The sequence below is a fragment of the Borostomias antarcticus genome (assembly GCF_949987555.1).
Source record: "Borostomias antarcticus genome assembly, chromosome: 23".
Lineage (NCBI taxonomy): Eukaryota > Metazoa > Chordata > Actinopteri > Stomiiformes > Stomiidae > Borostomias > Borostomias antarcticus.
Window position 1 is genome coordinate 9,200,103 of NC_140256.1, and position 19,179 is coordinate 9,219,281.

The 19,179-nt window shown below is 47.1% G+C and overlaps 1 protein-coding gene across 1 annotated transcript; it reads right to left on the reverse strand.

Annotated features, from left to right (window-relative positions):
• Positions 1-275: 275 nt before the first annotated feature.
• On the reverse strand, positions 276-17,868 carry LOC311324921 (multiple epidermal growth factor-like domains protein 9; the record flags this gene model as incomplete). The annotated part of the gene is made up of 7 exons (XM_084457518.1): positions 276-811; positions 2,004-2,273; positions 4,557-4,706; positions 5,608-5,747; positions 14,363-14,561; positions 17,373-17,494; positions 17,684-17,868. The coding sequence occupies 7 exons, from the start codon at positions 17,866-17,868 to the stop codon at positions 276-278; spliced, it is 1,602 nt and encodes a 533-aa protein (XP_084313644.1).
• Between the last annotated feature and the right edge of the window lie 1,311 nt (positions 17,869-19,179).

Genomic DNA, 19,179 nt, shown 5'->3' on the forward strand with positions numbered 1-19,179 from the left:
GCCCTCTACAGGCACATCTGAAGTAATAAGTGGAGCATGAACACAGACGCCTTTTCATCTTCTGTCTGGACTAAACTAAGAGACATTCCTCCCCTTTCTTGAAAACATCTGGTCTCACTGTCCTAATGCAGAATTGTTCTGAAGAGCCACAGAGGAGCTGGGTAATGAGTAGTTACATGTGGAGCTTTGGGTTTGGTGTGTCCAGCAGCTTAGAATAGTCTTCTTTATCCATGTGACAATGTCCCGGTCATGTGAAGCGTCCAGTCTATGGGGTGCTAGACCTTGTAGCAGTTGCCTGGAGGATGTGTGGTGAGCGCCAGCTGGCCGTTGGGTGCCACCTCGTTAGCCTCGTCTTCCAGCAGGCCCGACACGTCCGCGTTGGGAATGCTGTCGTGGTAGCTGCTGAAGCTGATGTTGTCCTCCTTCAGCTCTATGGTCCAGAAGGGGGCGTTAAGCTTGCGGTTCTGGTATTCGCGGTAGGTGTAGACTCCCCCCACAAAGCCCAGGAGCAGCAGCACCACCAGGATGATGACAGCCAGGACGATGATGTTGAACTGGGTCCAGGAGACCTCGGTCAGGGTAGAAGTGGTGTTGTCCGTGGGGCTGCCCAGGTTGGTCAGCATGGCCTGGGTGGTGGCTGCACTCAGCAGGGTGGTGGAGTTGGTGGCAGCGATGGAGGATGGAGTGCTAGTGGGCATGGCGGAGGTCATGGTGGTGGGGGGTGTAGCTGACGTGGAGGACGAGGTTTTGGGGGCTTCTGTTGTAGTCCTGGTCACTGGAGAAGGAAAGACCCGTAAAAAAGGAATGACCCCTAAATGAAAACAAAGAACAAAAGTTAACAATGTTACTGCACTATGTACTGATTTAAGTAATATATCACGGATGATAATTTGCACTAATCAATAATAACGACTAGTTAAAGGAGTAGTAAAGGGAAAATGAATGTTTAGCCCTGTTTTAAGGTTACTTATGATCATATCAATCAATCAATCAATCAATCAAAGCTTTATTTGTATAGCGCATTTCATACCCAGAGGCAACACAATGCGCTTTACAGAGAAGGTACAATACAATGGTTCAGATCAAAACGTTGACAATACTAGCACTTTTGAGAAAGTCTGATAGTTGCTCTACCACCGTTTTGGTCATTGGATGTGGATGGGCACCTTGAAAAATCATTCAAAAACATGTTAAACTCTCGATTTCAAAGACAAGAAGCTCACCGAGGGGGTAATTGGTGTCCGTTGGTGTTCTGACATCAAATTCGCAAGTATGAATCCTGTAGGGTTTTATTGATCATTTTATGAAATCCATTGACTTGTATTGACGCGACCGTTGTAGATGTGTAGATCAATCCGCAGAGGGGATTCAGGAAGCAGAACTACTTACGGTAGCTATTGTTATTGTTTATGTTGCTAGGCTACCTAGTTTGCGGAAGTTTACACACGTATGTGCTGCGACTAAATAGTTCTATGCTAAATATTTAAAAAAGCCTTTCCAGATGAACTAGAATCTTACTTTATGGCGAATTATATGTCAGAACGCCAACTAACACCTCAGTGAGTTTCTTGTCTTTGAAATCGAGAGTTTAACATGTTTTTTAAAGATTTTTCAAGATGCCCACCCACATCCATTGTATGACCAAAACGGTGGTAGAGCAATTATCAGACTTTCACAAAAGTGCTAGTTTTGTCAATGTTTTGATCTGAACCATTGTATATGATCATAAGTAACCTTAAAACAGAGCTAAACATGCATTTTCCCTTTACTACTCCTTTAAGTTGATATCAAGGCGTCAGTCTACATCTTTTTTTCCCCTCGGTCAGAGACTATACATGTTTGATTTCATTTCTTGTGGATATAATGATATAGTATTAATTAACCACTGTCATAACTGGCTATTTTGAAGTTATTGTGAATAACTGACAGGAAAAAACCTCACTAACTATGACATGGTATGTTTAGCTCTAGAACTACATTTCTCTTGTGGGTTTCATCCTGACCTGGGTGCGTGCAGTTGTGTGCGCGGGCGTCTCCTGTGAAGCCCGGGGCACACAGCTGGCAGTGAGACCCCGTGGTGTTGTTGGTGCAGCTCAGACAGTGCCCGGTGACAGGATGGCAGACCTGGACAGGACCTTTAGGGTCTGCATTCCCACTGCAGTCACAGGGCACACAGCCACTGGCAGCACGGTAGAAGCCAGCACTGCAGCTGTCACATTGCTGGCCACTGTACCCAGGAAGACACTGGTCACACACGGGAAACCCCTCAGAATCTGGAGACAGAAGCATACACACACACACAGACACACAATCAGTTTTGTACTGTGCCTCAAACAGAGACCCTACTGATGCTCTGCCACTAGATGGCTCAAGTGTACCATATGCATGCTTGTTATAAACACAATGTATTGTACATGAATGAGGCTAGCACCCCATAACAGGTTCATGAAGCTCCTACACATATAAGCTAAGTTTGAAGTCAATATACTGGACAACAGTATTTATGATAATGATTAGGACCAGGGACATTCTGTGGACTACAGACTCAGCTCAGGAGATAAATAAGCCTTTCACAAACTGTTGTTTCTGAAGAATTATACATTTGTAAGAGAATCATAACTCTTTACTAACATCACATGGCTTTTTTCTGAAGGGTCTGGTTGCTCCTGCAGCCTCTGCTCCTTGGTAATATAATGCCACTACAACGAAGCCTTTACTTAATCCATAGACAGCACCAACTATCTTACTGTGCTTCCCCTGTGGGCAACTTTCACTAATGAAAGGGTTCCCACTTACGCCGGTTTATTGAGCGGTTAATGCACCTCTCTCTGTCTTTAGCTTGGGTGTTTATATCCTCTCACCAAGTACAGCAATGGAGTCTCCACAGGATCTGTAATCTCTGAATCATGTACTAGGTAGCGTTTTGATTTAGCCATTTTTACAATTAAAATCCTATGAGAGTAATTCTTACAATTCATATCCTAGGGCGGAGCTTAATCCAAAACACTCTTATGATATTGCTTGTAACTTTCTCCTGGATGTTTTTGATTGGCTGCGTCTAACCCCTGGTGGGAGTTGAGGCCCAGCAGAGAGATATATGGCGTTACATCAACGGGAGGAAACCTGATCCAGTCAGAACAGAACAGAGGCAGAGGACTTCTGCACTGAACCTGACCTGCTCATTGACCCATCCTCCCCTACTGCACTGCCTCCACACACTGACAACAACCCGGCTTTTCATTCTCAGTTCACTCGCTCGCTCAAACCGACAGAGGGAGTGAGAGAGAGGGACAGATCAACAGAGAGAAAAAAGAGAGAAAGGAAAGTCAATGTTTTATTAGCCTTAGGATGATTGAGTCAAGCCGTCATGAGAAGAGAGGCTGTGAACGGATCATTTAATATGTGTGACCCACATTCTACATACCGATGCGATCCTCCCTTCCTCTCGTTCTTCCCTCTGTCGGGATGACGAGGTGTTTGCCGACAACACCCTTCGCCAAATCAGCACGTTTGGAAGCCATCTCACGCGTCCTTAACACGACACTGAATTGTGGTGCTTTCATTTGTCGCCGTTGTCAGGGCAACCTCCAGCCTGAGTCTCCGGTCTCTTGTCTCGCTCGACGGCCCCCCCCCCGTAACGCTCCCCTCGCCGTCCTCCCCCAGCCAGGCCGACCACACCTAGAAGGGCAGCTCGCGTCTCATGGGGGCGACTGTCGGCGGATATCTGGGGTGATTCCTTCCACGCCACAGCGTCCTCTACAGTTAAGTAGCGTTCTGAAGGGGGGGGGGGGGGGGCGATGCCCATCCCCCTGTCTGTTGCTGCCTGACCTGCTGTGAAGTGGCCCAGCTGAGCCCGTGTGTGTTCTGTGCTCAGCTCAGTCTGGTGTGTGTCCCTTGTCCCCCCCACCCCCCCCCCCCACTGCCTCATGCACAGTGATGCTGCAGAGCACCCCCGCCCCCCCCCCTCGCCCCCTCTCTACCCTGGCTGGGCAAACACTACCAGCCTCAGCCCCTCTTCACAAGGCTGTTGCCAGGCTGTTGGGGAGCCAATGGGAAGCCGTCAGGAGTCCCGCGACTGCTGCTGATTGGTGGCGTCGGGGAGGGTGGGAGGAGGTGAGGGAGAATGACAGGGACTCCAGGGCTCAGGCCCGAGCTGCTGAGGTGTCACTTCAGTACGGGGAGCAAACAAACGTCGGGCTCGCTCACTCAACACACTTATCAAACGCCTGTTTGTCTGCATGGGACCAGACACACTTCTTTTTTTTTTTTGATATAGGGTTCTGCACATCTTAGTTAGCCGATAATATCCCTCTGGTGAGTCAGATACTGCCGGTTTCTAGTTTCGAGGTAAGTACCTGCCACAACTGATATATCAGTGTCCTGACTGCGCGCACTATACAATGTGTCTGTTGTGACAGTTGAAAGCATCCCCTCTGGCCATGACCGCAATAATGGGAAGCAAAGCAGAGGAGTGAGAACCAGACTGACTGGGCTTCAACAATGGAAACCATCGCTGAGTATCAGACTGACTGAGGCTCTGAGGCCTGGCTACTCACCAGAGTGACAGCTGCCAGTGGAGGAGGTGTTGGAGCAGGGACAGGAGACACAGGCGTCGGTTGCTACCGCACCGGGGCTGCGGTAGAACTTGGGCTTGCATTCCTCACAGTTGGGTCCTTGGGTGTTGTCCAGGCAGTTCACACAGAAACCTGCAAAAAGGAAATGGAGGGAAACACGACCACTTGGGTTAATGTCTTCGCTCTTAATAGTTTTTCCCCTGAGAAAAGGTGGTTGGCCACACCGAAAACGTAAGGCAGTTCAAACACATCATGAAGAACATGTTTACAAAGGTAAATAGAGTTATCCTGTGTTTGAATTTGAGCCCAGGTTGCGTCAGTTAATGGGCCATTTTATACAGTAGAAGCTTGCCTTAGCCTAGATGAAGACGTCCTAGATGAAGAGGGTGAAATGAAACTGTGGTGAACTCCGGACGGAATGACGGAATACGCTAAGCGAGCACAATGAGTCTGTTACTTGATATGCGCTTCTGTCTTTGTGTTCTCTGTGCCCTTCCTGTCACAGAGGACACCGCTGGCTATTGCGCCTACCTAATCACTAACAATGACGCAGTGGGGAGGACGATAGGCTTATTTTTCCACTGTTCCCACAGAAACGTGTCGAGTCACCGTCACGTTAATCCGGGCTAGAGACGGGAGAGCGGCGATGCTTTCGCAAAACGTCCCTCCTTATGTAAGAGCGCCGCGAGCAGAGGGGCTCGCGTCCGTGGCGGACGCCAGCCCTGGGCCGGGTTAGATCCGGCCTGCGTCCGTTCCTCCTATGGTGGCGGGAGAGGCTGCCGCGTGCCATCTGGCCGCGTATCACGGCGGCAGACGGATGGGTTTTGAAAATGACGCCACCCACACACACACCTTTATCCACTCTCCAGCCCCTTAATGGCTTTGAGTGCTCTCTCATATAGCTGCACTCTGGGGAGGTGAACAGCACACACTCCCACGCTCATGACTGATGTACGGGCCTTAGGTAGAAGTGTAATCGCGCCGGTTGGGCTTGGTACAGGCTGTGGGGGGGGGTTCATGCGTGGTTCCTTACCAGACTGTGTTTGGCAGTAGTTGGTGTGGTTGTTGCACTGGCAGGGCTGGCAGCCCGTGCTGCTGAAGCGGAAGAAGCCGGGGTGGCAGTCGTCGCACTTTGGGCCGTACACGCCAGTCTTGCACGTGCACGTCCCCGAGCTGAGAAGAGAGCGAGAGTAGAGGGCGTGTGATACTTGAGTACCTCCTACATCAGACACGGTAGTCTTGCGAAAACAAATAATCTTAATGCTCTCTGGCCGAGCAGGGCTTGAGAAAGGACCTGGCCTGTACAGAGAGAGAGAGAGAGAGAGAGAGAGAGAGAGAGAGAGAGAGAGTGCTATTGGGTTAAAAAGGCCTCTGGTGTGGAATTGGATTAGCCGCGCCGTTCCGTGTGCAGCAGACGACCCTGGTGATTCCATGCGTGAGCTCTGGCGGGTTCCCCTTCAGTGAGTTCTCCCGTCAATCCCATCTGCTCCCAATAACTCACACACAGTGCCCCCGTTAACCAGAGCCTCCTCGCTGTGGTGAGCAGAGTCCAGACGGGTTACGTGGCATGGGTTTTGCCCGCCCCCCACCCTCCGCGCTTCAAAGCCGTCTAGAACTTTCATATTACGCTAACATGCTAGGCGTGCTTTTTTTTTGGTGGGGGGGGGGGGGGGGCAGGGCTGCTGAACAGCGGGTTCTGTAGTGGGGTCTCTGGGGCCACAGACCGGAGTGTTCTGGAAGAACATCTGGTCCAAGGTTGGGGAGGGACCTAGATCAGGGCGAACGGGCCGGAGGGCGGGGGGGGGGGGGGGTATGATAACAGTCTATCCTAGCGGGGCCTCTTCCAGACAGGTTTTCTCATCATAGACGGTGACCTTGAGAGCCGAGCGGGTCGGGGTACCTGTGGGACCCTCGTCGCTCATTCAGCCTGTCAGGAGAGCTCTCAGTGAGGCTCAAAAGGACCAAGCCCATTAGACGCAGCCCCATCTCCAGCTGTGTTGAAAGGGAACAGTCGGAATGACAAAGAGAGGGGAGCTTATGAAAGATCGGTAGCGATCACTCATTCACATAAAACCGCCTACGGTCACGGAGAGCTGGAAACCAGCTTCTATTGACCTAGGAGGGTGCAGTGGGCGGTTTCTGGGATCACCAAAAAAACAAGAAGTGGGTAAGACAAAGGCAAATGTAATAAACAAGATCTGCAGTAAAAGGCTGCCAGTTTAAACAGCTGAACCACGGCTCAGAGAGTTGCGTGGGAGTTGATTATGTTTATCTAGCTGTGGGTGATTGCGATCTGCTGCAAACGAGCGATCTCATTGGGGCGTGCTTTCTTCTCGGTTATCCGGTCTTGCTCTCAGCTCACTCAATCCAATTAGATTTGAGCCCTTTTAGCACCCCACAGAATTTAGTACATGATTTCATTCACTAATGCGTTCAGTCAAAATGCCAACGCTCGCCTGGGACCCCGCAGTTTCTCCTGAGCTGCGTGGTTAGCCTACTAAACCTACAAGCTGATACTGAATTATACATCAGACAGGCCCCAGTGGCTGGGAGGGGAGTTATCCATTCACAGAGGCAGAGGAGAGAGCCTCTCCTGCACATCTAAAGCCTATATGCTCTCTAACTCCCACCATCCTGTGGATTTACCCGTGGCTCTCAAAAGGAAACACACAGTGGGGGGTCCAGTCTAAACAAGCCCTACCACCACCCGAAATATATCAAAATAAATACAATGCATCTGTGGACAATTAGTACCAGTTGCTCTCTGGGCGGAGAGCGAGTGCTGTCTGCAGGAGTGTGTGCGTGGGCCTTATTCAAATGAGGCATTGTTATACCACTGCTCTTGATGCAAATAAGATGGCCCCATCGTAATGCTCAGTGGGGTGGAAGTGCACTGCTACACTACACTGGACGTGGCTAGGAGAGCATCTCACACCCCTGTTCACACCTGGCATTAACATGCGTCTTGGGCGATCCGATCACATGTGGTCAGCTCTAAGTACAGGTGTACGACCACATTCTAATGGCTTGGCTCCACTGTCGGTCAGCGTCAACCGTCAACCATCAGACGCTAAGGAAATGAATCCATTGTAATTAATGACAGCAGCTGCAGCCGTTGCGCCGCGTTCCGATGCCTGCGTCCGACGTTAGAGAATCGCCCAGGTTCATTTGTTGATTGTTGATGGACACTGACAGTTAACGATGACGCAGTGGAGCCAAGGAGGTAGCAGTGTGGTGTATGCCAAATGTGTCCTGCGCCACACTGACTTACTGCGTCAAGCGGAAGTACGTACTCATCATTTTGGAGGATGGAGTTTGTGGTGCTGTTAAACTGTATTGAATTAAACATAAATGTGTTTGTTATTTAGCTTAGCCTCACTGATTGAAATGGCGTGCTTAAAATAATAGAAACACGTGTCAGTACAACACAATACAATTCAACTGCACCACAAACTGCAGCCTCCAAAATGAACACAGCTGAATATTATAACCTTCATGAAACTAAGATTTATTGCAGGACTGATGTATCGCACTGCTGCATTAGTTATAGCTCACTGTTCCAAATAAACTGGTAACTGAGTATATACCACATGTGCTAAATATGTATATGAGTATAATAGTAGTAGTAAAATATGTAAATATAATTTGTGTCTCGGTTTATAGGTTTAGTCTGCTTTTGTCAGTTTCACTGAGTAGTAGGTTGAGAAACTTAGCACTGCTTAGTGCTGCTGTCTTTTTCTACCCAATGAGCTGGCTGTATGGTAAATAGTAAATGGACTGCATTTATATAGCACTCTTATCCAAAGAGCTTTACAATGGGCTCTCATTCACCCATTCACACACATGTCAGCAGCTGCCATGCAAGGTGCTAGCCTGCTGCTGGGAGGAATTTGGGGTTCAGTGTCTTGCCCAAGGACATGTTGACAGGAGGAGCCGGGATTCGAACCGCCGACCCTATGATCATTGAACGATCCGCTCTACCTCCTACCTCCGCCAGAAGAAGTCTGAAACAACCCCGGAGGCCATGTCCAAAGCCATGTGCAACCGCAGGACCGAGGACACAGCATGTCCACGAGGAGAAACTGTTTGGGATGATGATGCTGTCAACTGCATCTCTTGCCTCTACCATGGCTTCTGCCCAACACAACCCTTGGAACGCGCCCTCTTACCCCTTGGTATCAGCCCATGCCACCACCAGTGCCACCGTAAGACGGTCCCCCAGTCCAGCACCCTCACCGCAACACACAGTTGAACCCACCCCGGCAGGCAAGCCACTTGGACGTGGACAATAGCCCTCTGTCCTTCACCCACCTAGAGGGCAGCGCCTCAACTGCCACTTCAATGTAGCACAAGACGAAGATTGTTTCATTATTTTCTGACCGACGCAGTTGCTGTCCTCAAGAGGAACAGACATGGACATTGTCAGTGTTATTGCCACTGTTTGTAGGCCCGGCATGTCCACACACTATTTTATTTATTTTTTTGTAAAATACCAAAGTTTATTTTTTAGATACATGTTTTATGTTTTATATTCATCTTTGACATCTTTGCACATTTCACCTTGACCCCACTTAAGGGCAAAGACTCTGTTAGTCTGAGAACGCCATCCAATCACAGCTTAGGAGTATGGTGACCACATAGGCAAGAGAGCTATTTTCTCTCCGTTGCTTAATCAATAGCACTGCATACACGATGGCTATTCCTGACCCCTCTCTTGGTGGTGAAGAAGCACACAGGAAATATGGAGCTAGTACACCAGTACTGTACCAGTGATTCAGTCTCTCTGATGTAAGAGGATTTTCTATTCTCGCCAAAGACAGCAGATGGTGAGAAAATCTTGAATATGTTTTCACCGGGACATGTGTTGTATGACAGTGTTGTATGAGATGACAGCAATGGCAGATCGGTGGCCCACTTCTCCCATAGCTCTCTCAGACTGCCACCCAGGAACTGACCTGTGACGACACTGTGGAGCCTACCATCCATCTGTGGGATCAAGCCTCTCTCGGACAACTCTGGTATCCTCGTCATGGCATGAGAGCTGTTCTGATACATTCCCTGACTTATTACAGTATCACATATAGGCCTTTTCCACCAAGAGGGAACCGGTTCGGTGCCGGTTCGTGAACCTAATTTTGAATGGTTCCGAGCATTTCGACCAAAAAGAAATGAGTTCGGGAACCCGAAAGCTGGTTCTGAACCGGCACCACAAAATAGTATGTTTTTCAGTGCAAACCGTGACGACATCATGGGCGTGGGCTGATGTACAACGGTTCGGCTCAAAACTGGTCGAAATGCGGGCCCGTTCTCTGGACAGAACCAAGGTTCCAGGAATTTTGAAACGAACCGGTTCACGAACCAGAGTTCCTTTGGTGGAAAAGGGCTAAGAGGGGGACAGAACCTACACGGTCCGAAGAACCTGAGAGTTCCTCGCAGACATGGCAGTTTAGAACAGGGATGAAGCAGGGCTTGTGAGGGCTAAGGGGGTAGAGTCTAAGGACTCTAGAGACAGTTAAGACCTGGATATTATTGAAAGGCTGGTCCCTCCAGACGTAATCCCGGGTTCCTGTTCACGCCTCATGGATACAGATTTGTGTTGTCTCCACCGTGGTTGGGGTTAGGGGGAGGGGCTTGTTATTGTTTTGGTGGGGTTTCGCCAGGCTGACGGCTGTGGGGGCCCAGCCATTCTGCCGTAGAGCTGCATATTAAGTAGGTCAGTATTACATCGCGACAAGGCTTAACCCCATTGAGCTGCGCTGCTGCCATGGCGATGCCGGCTGATCACATAGCCGTGTTCCGGCAGCAGATCCTCCTAGCCACAGAGAAGCAGAAGTCAGGAATTTTGGCTCAGTGTTCTCATTTTACCAGAGCCGGCCCCAATCCAGACGGGTCTGGCTCAGGATCGCATGGCGGGACGGTTATGCAACACCACCCAAAATGCGCTGGCAGTCGTAGCACAGCCACTGAACTCTAACCATCAGACCAATAAAGCCTCCCTACTGGGTCTGTTGTCGTAAATACTGGCTCGGATGCTGCCAACCTGTTTATGTGAGTGTGGGGCAGCCCGCACTTGAGCGGATCTACTGGGCCAAACTCACAGCAGTCTTAATCTGTCTCCGTTTCTCCATCTCGGTTTCAGAGAGAACGCTTAGATTCGCGAATGTAGCAGGTGACGACCCTGCCAGGATTCGCCGCCACGCTCTCCGTAGCGTCCTGCGGATCCAACCGCACTGTAATCCAAGATCAAGAGGCTAGCTGGTGCTCAAGGATAAGCGAGGTCTCATGGGTGAATATCTCCAAGCAAGGCTTAGCTATGCTATAATGCCATCCATTTCTGTTGCCCCCCGCAGTCTGCTAAGATGGTTTATGGTGGCGTGTGACCCCCGACACGGGAGGAGAGATACGGAATGTGAGCGCCCCAGGTTTCCATTTACTGCTTCAGTCACTCTCGTTCAATCAAGGGCTCAAATGGAGAGAAAAAATCTTTGAACTCTGAGCGCTCCCTCCGAACCATGGATATTCAAGCACCTGTAACACATTTAGAATGTACTAGGGGCACGAGGAAGCATTTTCCTGAGGCCGCTGCACTCTGAGAAAATGTGTTACAGGTGCTTGAATAATATCCTAATCCCCGATTCCCCTGTAGAAAAAACATAGTAGTAGTAGGCACTTTATTGTAGGCACTATACAGTAGTAGCAGTTGTTGTAGGTACTTTGCACTAAAAATTCGTAAACTCTAAAGGGAGACAATCGTTCCAGTCAGATTACTGAATGGGACAGTGATGGGACCAGGCGGAAACATCTGCATCCAGATCAATATTTCATTACAGACTGTGGCTGAAGGGTGAGAAATAGCCTACATGTGCAACTTTGAAACATGCCCCAAAGGATTGACCCATATAAAACTATTTATATAACTGTTATGGCTGAAGGAAGTGATTTAAGCCAGACCACTGTTTGATAAAATACTGACAGGGGATCTGCTATTAGACGACAGTGTGATGCCATGTAATATTGGCCTAAAGGTCATTTTCAGTAAACGTTGCTATTCTACAATAGTATGAAACCTCCTCCAACGCCTGTACAGCTTTCACTGTCCCTTAGCAACAGCTAGCTTTTCCATTGACTCGAGCAGTCTCATTTTATTCAGACTTCCTCCTGTCAGTTACACAACTCTCATTCTACGCATGATACAGTAGGAGAGGAGGGGCCCCTTCTCAGTTTCCAATTATGTGGTTCAGCCACTTGTGTCAGACTTGCTCAGGAAAGAATTAAGAGCTTTTAGCTGTAGGCACCTATACGAAGGCCCAAATAGTTACAGGGTGATGACCTGAGATCATATGACCTGAGAGGGGAGGAACAGGAATTCAGCAAGTTTGTACTTGTTTAGTCGTTTCCTGATGACTAACAACGAGCACATTAGAACCTACTGTAGTCAACCTAATGAGCACTGAGTCATTATCAGAGCACAGTTCATGCTGACAGCTACAGGTCGAGTCTTTATCAATAATTATCAGCATGTGAGCAAATCATCAACCTGAGGCCCTGAGACGAGCTCTGTTACTGTTGTTCTGATTGACAGACCCCGGGTCCGTGGCTCAGGTCTCCTGTTTGCGTTCGGCCCCCTGTGGATCTATTTTGGTAAAGGCGCAGCAGGACACAGTAATGGCATTTTACAGATGAGTGATTTAAAACAAGGCATGGAGGACAGTACAGTCTGTAGACTGGAGGCCAAGTGTATTCTGTCTGTAATAACGGTTAGAACATCATCAACAACACAAACAGATAAATGCCTGATAACTATTCATAGATATACCCTATTTGAATGATAAAAGTAAAAAAGACAATATTGTGCTAGCTATGAACAAAGTGGAAGTGGCCCTACGAGCATAACTCATTAGAATGCAAGGAACCATAGCAAATTACTGCCATTTAACTCTAACTTGTTGACATAGCCTTACTATTGTAATTGCTCTATTATTACACTACAATAGAAACAAAAGTGTTTGGTCTCTGGAGCTTCCTTCCCCAAAACCCAAGGAAACAGAGTGCTGTATGGTTAAAAAAAAAAATGACAGGAGGTGGTGAGGTGGTGGTTGTCCTAGAGGAAGTGCAAAGAACAGTTTAAATCCCAGCTCAGATCTAGCTGTCTGAAAAGCCAATTACAACCTCTTCCTCTCACAGACTCCAGGCTGGGATCAGTGTGTGCCATGATTCGTATCCACATTAGGTGAATCCAATCCCACTCTTTTTCTGTGGTTGCAATATAGAACTTAATGTCACATTGAGATTGAGATATTACCGCATCAATGTTTAAGATACATGCGGCCATTAGCACAATACAGAGGCTTCATGCTGCATCACTCAATAAAAGACATCCCTTCAACCGCCAGGCTGGGGGGTCTGAAAGCTGGCTTATCTGTGTTCTGTGTTTAGCGATTACTTGCTGGGAGAGATAAGCTGGGCTACGCTAGCTTGGCTAGCACTGTTCAAGGTAGGCTCAGACCATCTGAGAAGGTGTGTGAAGCCTCCTAGCCTTCTTCACCCACTCCATGCGAGTCTTACAATAATCACAGTATTACTGTATATCATTACATAACTGGACAACAATGCAATGATATAAGTGTTACAGGGGGACAGTCATTCCTTTCTTCAGACTGAAAAACACCATCTGCATCTGGGTTTGACTTTTTTACATTCCAGAGAATTGCGTCCCTTCTCGCCGGCATGTCCCAACAACTCTGAAATACTTCATGGATATTCCCTTGGCTTTTTGACCAGTCACATTCCTTTCAATGGTTGGAAGCAAAAAATACGACAGCTATTTTTACCACGTTCCTAACCCAACACACACGCTGCCTCTCTCCAAGTCACACTTCTACTGCCATGCAGCAATGTGCCTACTATGGTTTGTGTGTGTTTTGGCTCAGACCAAGTGAGGTTGAAAGACCCTGTTGTCTCCACAGGGTCGCCAGGGGTGATGGGCTCACAGGCCAGGTTAGTGAATCAGATGTAGCGGGCAACAACTCCACAAAATCTGGAATATGTAGACAGTGGGTCGTATGCCCACCTCCCTTGTTCTCTGTAAAGCGCATTGTGTTGCCTCTGGGTATGAAATGCGCTATACAAATAAAGCTTTGATTGATTGATTGAAAATCACTCAGCGATGATAAGAAAAACAATGTTGGGAGCTAGCAGGCGAACACCGCAACATCCTTATTTTATATAATATCCTTTATTTAAATCTCACACCCGTACCTACGTACATGCTCAGCATTTGCATAGCCATTTGCGGATGTGATGGTGAATGGAACAGCTCCCTCCAACCTCCAGGCCATGGTCAAGCTGTATACACTCTCCCGACCACTACACTCTGCTACCTCACTCCAAGGCCCCGCAGTCGATTGACCCGGTCACGGCTCTTCTCTGTCCTGGCCCCACAGTGGTGGAATGAACTTCCCACTGATGCTAGGACAGCAGAGTCACTGCCCATCTTTCGCCACAGGCTCAAAACTCACCTCATCAAGAAGTACTACCAGGATCCTCCCTATTGTATTTGTAGTTTGCTATTCTTCACTTTGCCTTCAGCACTAGATTATGCTCTTAGTCTGCTTGCGAGTTCTGGCAATTAGTAGTACACTGACTTTTCCTACGCTAAATACAATTATTGTAAGTTGCTTTGGATAAAAGTGTCAGCTAAATGACTGTAATGTAATGTCACAATATCATACTAATTTCCTTGTAGGGCGTTTCAAATGTTGGCATTTGGAGTATATGAATGCTCTCGCCTGTCACAGAGGTGGTCGACGGCCCCGAAGGAGTCGCAGCTGCAGGACAGGCAGCCAGTGGTGCCGTTGGTGAAGTAGCCCTCCTCACAGTCCTCACACTGCGGCCCGGTGTACCCCGACATGCAGGAACACTGGCCTGTACTCTGGTCACAGTCATCCGGGTCCAGAACCCCCTCACTGCTGCAGTTACACCGAACTTCTGGATAGACAGATAAGAGGGGAGGGGAGCAAGAGGTTGTATTCAACATCAGACACTGACGATATATTCTATGCGTGATGTGTATGCGCACACAAAAACACAATGTTTGAGCCATGCATTGTAAAAAGAGATCTGTGAATGCGCCAGACATGTGGCTGACCCTGTAGACTGCTGAGTGGGTATCTATTATTCATTTGAGCTCAGGTTAGGGATGGTGAGCAACCGTTGGGAGGTTTCTGCCCATCCACCGCTCTCTCCTGAATACCAGTGAGAAGGAAAGAGGAGAGAGAGGGGGGCAGGGTAGCCAGACCGTTGCGGTTTCATTCTGAGACACTGCGGCTCAAAGTGTCTCATGACATGGAAATTCCAGACTTCCCTTCATTGAAAGGTTGCTGAAGCATCGTTTACTGTACAGGAATGACAAGGCAGTACTCGGGCATACATCTACTGTAAAGTATCTCTGTAGCTATATGGAAATATGGAAGCATTCAAAAAGCATGCAGCTGGAAATCTAGGTGACCTACCACGTCAATGATGTAGGCTTATAAATATGGGTATACTGGTATAAATATAGATATACTTATAGTTATAGTATATCCATACATGTCCTTTCCTTGCATGTTGTTTAAGATAGCCTAGGTCTGATGTAGTTTGGTCAGCAGCATACGTTCCTGATAGTGCTTGATGGCAAAATGATCATGGTTATTTTGTTTGGCATGGAAAATGGTAAAAGGACTGCACTTATATTAGTGCTTTTATCCAAAGCACTTTACAATGGCCTCACATTCACCCATTCACACACCTATGGCGGCAGCTGCCATGCAAGGTGCTAACCTGCTCACTGGGAGCAATTTCAAGGACGCTTCAGCATGTGGACAGGAGGAGCCAGGAATCGAACTGCCAACCCTACGATCATTGGACGACCCGCTCTACCTCCTGAGCCACAGCCGCCCCAGAATGTAAAGCTGGCTAAATGTCATTTTCTGTAGCAGTAAACATTAGGCTCCTCCATCTCTGGCTTCTGTTACAGGGGCTTTATGTAACAGTGAAAGGGCATGGTTATGCAAGCCTGCAGACTGTCAGCTTTCCACTTGTTCACTGAAGCCATGTCCAATGGAGAACTGTCGGCCAAGATCAACTCCTAGACTGGTTAAGATCTTGTGCAGCATAATTTAACCCCCCCCCCCCCCCTCCCCGCCACACACACACACTTCTCATCTCAATACTTCCTCTTTAGATAGCCGCCTTTTACAGTATGTATGGAGGAAGTGTAAAAATAATTCAACATAAAAGAGCTGATTTGACACAGATTAGACTAGGCCTTGTCCTTAACCAATCAAATCCAACTACAAAGCTTGATCTATGATTTATAGTATTTATAGCACACTTAATGAAGAAATATGAATGCTCCCCACAGCTGTTCATTCCAGTGAGGTGCATTAGCTAGTATGGTAGCCTACTTCAGGTGTGCAGGTATGCAACTTGAAGACAAATCACAACAATGCAGAAATAGGACTCCTCTGCCTCTCTTGACTCTGGCAGACCCTACATGGCACTGTTTAGGCTATCAATATGAAAACAACAGGGGTGGAGGTAGTCAGAATATCTTTCACACAAATATACTGGAACTTACTATGAACATTCTGATCACACATAATCATAATTCATAATCTGATCACACCTAGTTTCATAATGATGTGTGTGTGAAAAATACCAGGAAGCATACCTGGGCCTATCACCCTACGCATATGACACCTGGGACTCTTAGCTTGTCACTCATGGTGAGGCAATTGTTAATGTTGTTATCCAAGTGACCTTTACAGGGGAACAATGGAACCTATGACTAGGGTGTAGATGAAACACAATTTCGCAAATGGACCTGTTAGCATAAGCAGCAACATTATCCCAGTCTGATAGGCAGTCAGCAGGGTGGCCATTTTAAAGTTATTTTATACAAACGTATACGTGCTCATCTCTGCAGATGCTCTGTTAGGGAGCCCATCAATGCAAATGACTATCCGGGGGCCGAGACGTGTGAGGCAAGGCGCTGGGTTTTCTTGGACTGGCCATTTTGGATGGATGCGGTATATCCCCCCTACCCTCTGCGGATGCTTCATAGACACAATGGGATCAAACAGCTATTAAAGCAGACGCGTTTGTGATAATCTATAACAAACTCACGAAAAGACCTGAATAAAAACGAGCATCACGACTATTGAGATAAGGACCCCGGGGTTAGATAAACAGACAAAACAACAGGATAGACCATCACACCCGCCCCCTCCCAACAAATCACTGCATGAGGCCCTAGCCTATCAGACTCTATAGCCTAATAAAAACCCAGAGGGTATTGTGTAGCCTGTTGGCAAAAATAAGAGACCATGGTTCGTATCACGGTCCACATTCAATAATAATATAATTCGTATACAATGCAGCTAATATGTGTCAACTGGCGTGATATTATGAGGGAACATTTTGCAAGGATAGCCGTCCATGACAGCCATCCATTGTTGCAATCTGTCAAGATTTTTCGGCCGCATATTCCCTGCACCAAAACAACAGTGCGGACAGCACTAACTAAAACTTTAATAGTCGTTTACTAGGCCTACATCAACTATATAACATGTTGGCATTGATACAGTTTGAAAGCATATGTGTGAGTGTTATGGTGATTAAAAAAAACAACAAAAACATTTATCCCATCGTCATACAGGTAGAACCCATGGCAGTTATAGGTGTGGTCTGAGGATAGACCAAATAATGCATACATTTTTATACATTTGTCTTTTATTCTACCATGAAAGCACTAACCTTGACTATTCTCGGTTGATGTAATCGGCGTATCGATGCTATCTGCAGGCCATGCATCATTTGTCGTACGCTGAGAAACCATGGAGACCATGGTCTGCAACATTTTGTCAGTGGATCTTTTGCTAGTAGAGCTAGATATTCTTGAGCCCAAAGCTGTTATTTGTTCTTTCGTGGTTGATATAAATGCTACGCTTGGAGTGGTAGGGTCCGTAGTCGGTGGCTTAAAGGTCGTTGCGGATGTAGAGCCTTGTTTCGTTTTGCTTGTAGAAACAATGGTGGGAGAATGTGTGACCCCCGTCAGAGGGCCAGACCTGTCCTCAGGTAAGCGGTTAGGCATGGTGGTGTAAGAGGACTCCAAAGTCTCGGAGGCTGAGCGAAGCTTCCCGGAGATAGGCGACGCATCGTCTGTGTTGACGCGAGGTGCAGCTTCAGAAAATCCAATATATAACGTCAGGCCAATGTACAAAATAAATTTCAAAGTCGGAGATATGTACATCATTAAGGACGTTAATCGCATACTTAATTTCAGCTCTCCATGTAAAGCCCTAAAATGGTCTGCCTCAGACCTTTCCCTGAATGGACTCGTTCGTGTACTCCACCATTGATGTGTTTCGCCGCTGTACAGTGTAGGTGATACTGATAGTTGTACTGGAACGACTCGACGGCGCAACCTAGCAGCACCCTGGATTGACACACTCGCTAGCCAATAGCAACATTTAGGGGAGGTCTTTGGATGTGTCTGTGGGTGCACTCGATTTGCTTCGACCGTACATTCACATATTACTGGATGTTTCCTTCGTATGCCTATTCCCTTTGTCCTGTGGCGAAAACTTATCCCACCAGGCTACAGAGATAACAAAACGTGCTACCCCTATGGAAGTTCCAAACTGTCGTAAGGTCTAGATAGGCCAAGAGAATGTCAGAAAATGGGAGATTTTAGAAATCTTATAAAGAACTGTAAAATATTATATAAGAATATTGGATAATATTATAAGAACTGTAAGGAACTGTTAGGAATTTATTTATTTACATAACTATAACAGAGTTGTTTGTGCTGGCTAGCACATGGCTAATCCCGTTTGTCAATGTTCTATAGAGGACATGTCCTCCCTAATAATTACTGTACAGAACAGACAATTCAAATGCATGTGTGTCAAACATAATTCTCAAATCTGCGTCATATTAACTTGGCTATTGTTATCCATGATGAAATAATCATATGATTTGCATTTATTTATTTTAAATCACCAGCATGCTCTTTTGCTTTCATTTTCCCTTTTCACGGTCATTTCGCGCTTATAAGATATAGCCTACTTGGATTTGCGTCCTAAACCTACCCTTCTTATCTATTCCATTACTGCGTGCTTGCGCCACGGTGCGTCCAATTGAGAGAATTACCGCAGTTCAAATTAATGTAGGCTGGAAGGGAATCAATCGACAGTCTAGATATCACAGAGAATGTGATGTGCCACCGGTGCGATAGGCGAGACAACCCTAAGCACTGTGACAATTGAAAAGGCGTCAGCAGTGGCAGATTGACAGTAGATTACATCATATGACGGTTGGCAACAATTAGAATGTGTAAAAAAAAAAGAGTTATACGCCAAATCAAGAGCACCCTTCCCATTAATTTGTGGTGCATAAGGCGAGTCAATCATAATATGCATGAGCTGAATGATTTGATTGATTTGAAATTGATATTAGTTTTTTTTTCACATTTTATGTTGTTTATTGACAGGATCATTCATATTTTATGTTTATGTAGCAGGTTTACAAGCATGACAAAAAAGTCATGGTAGTGTACTGT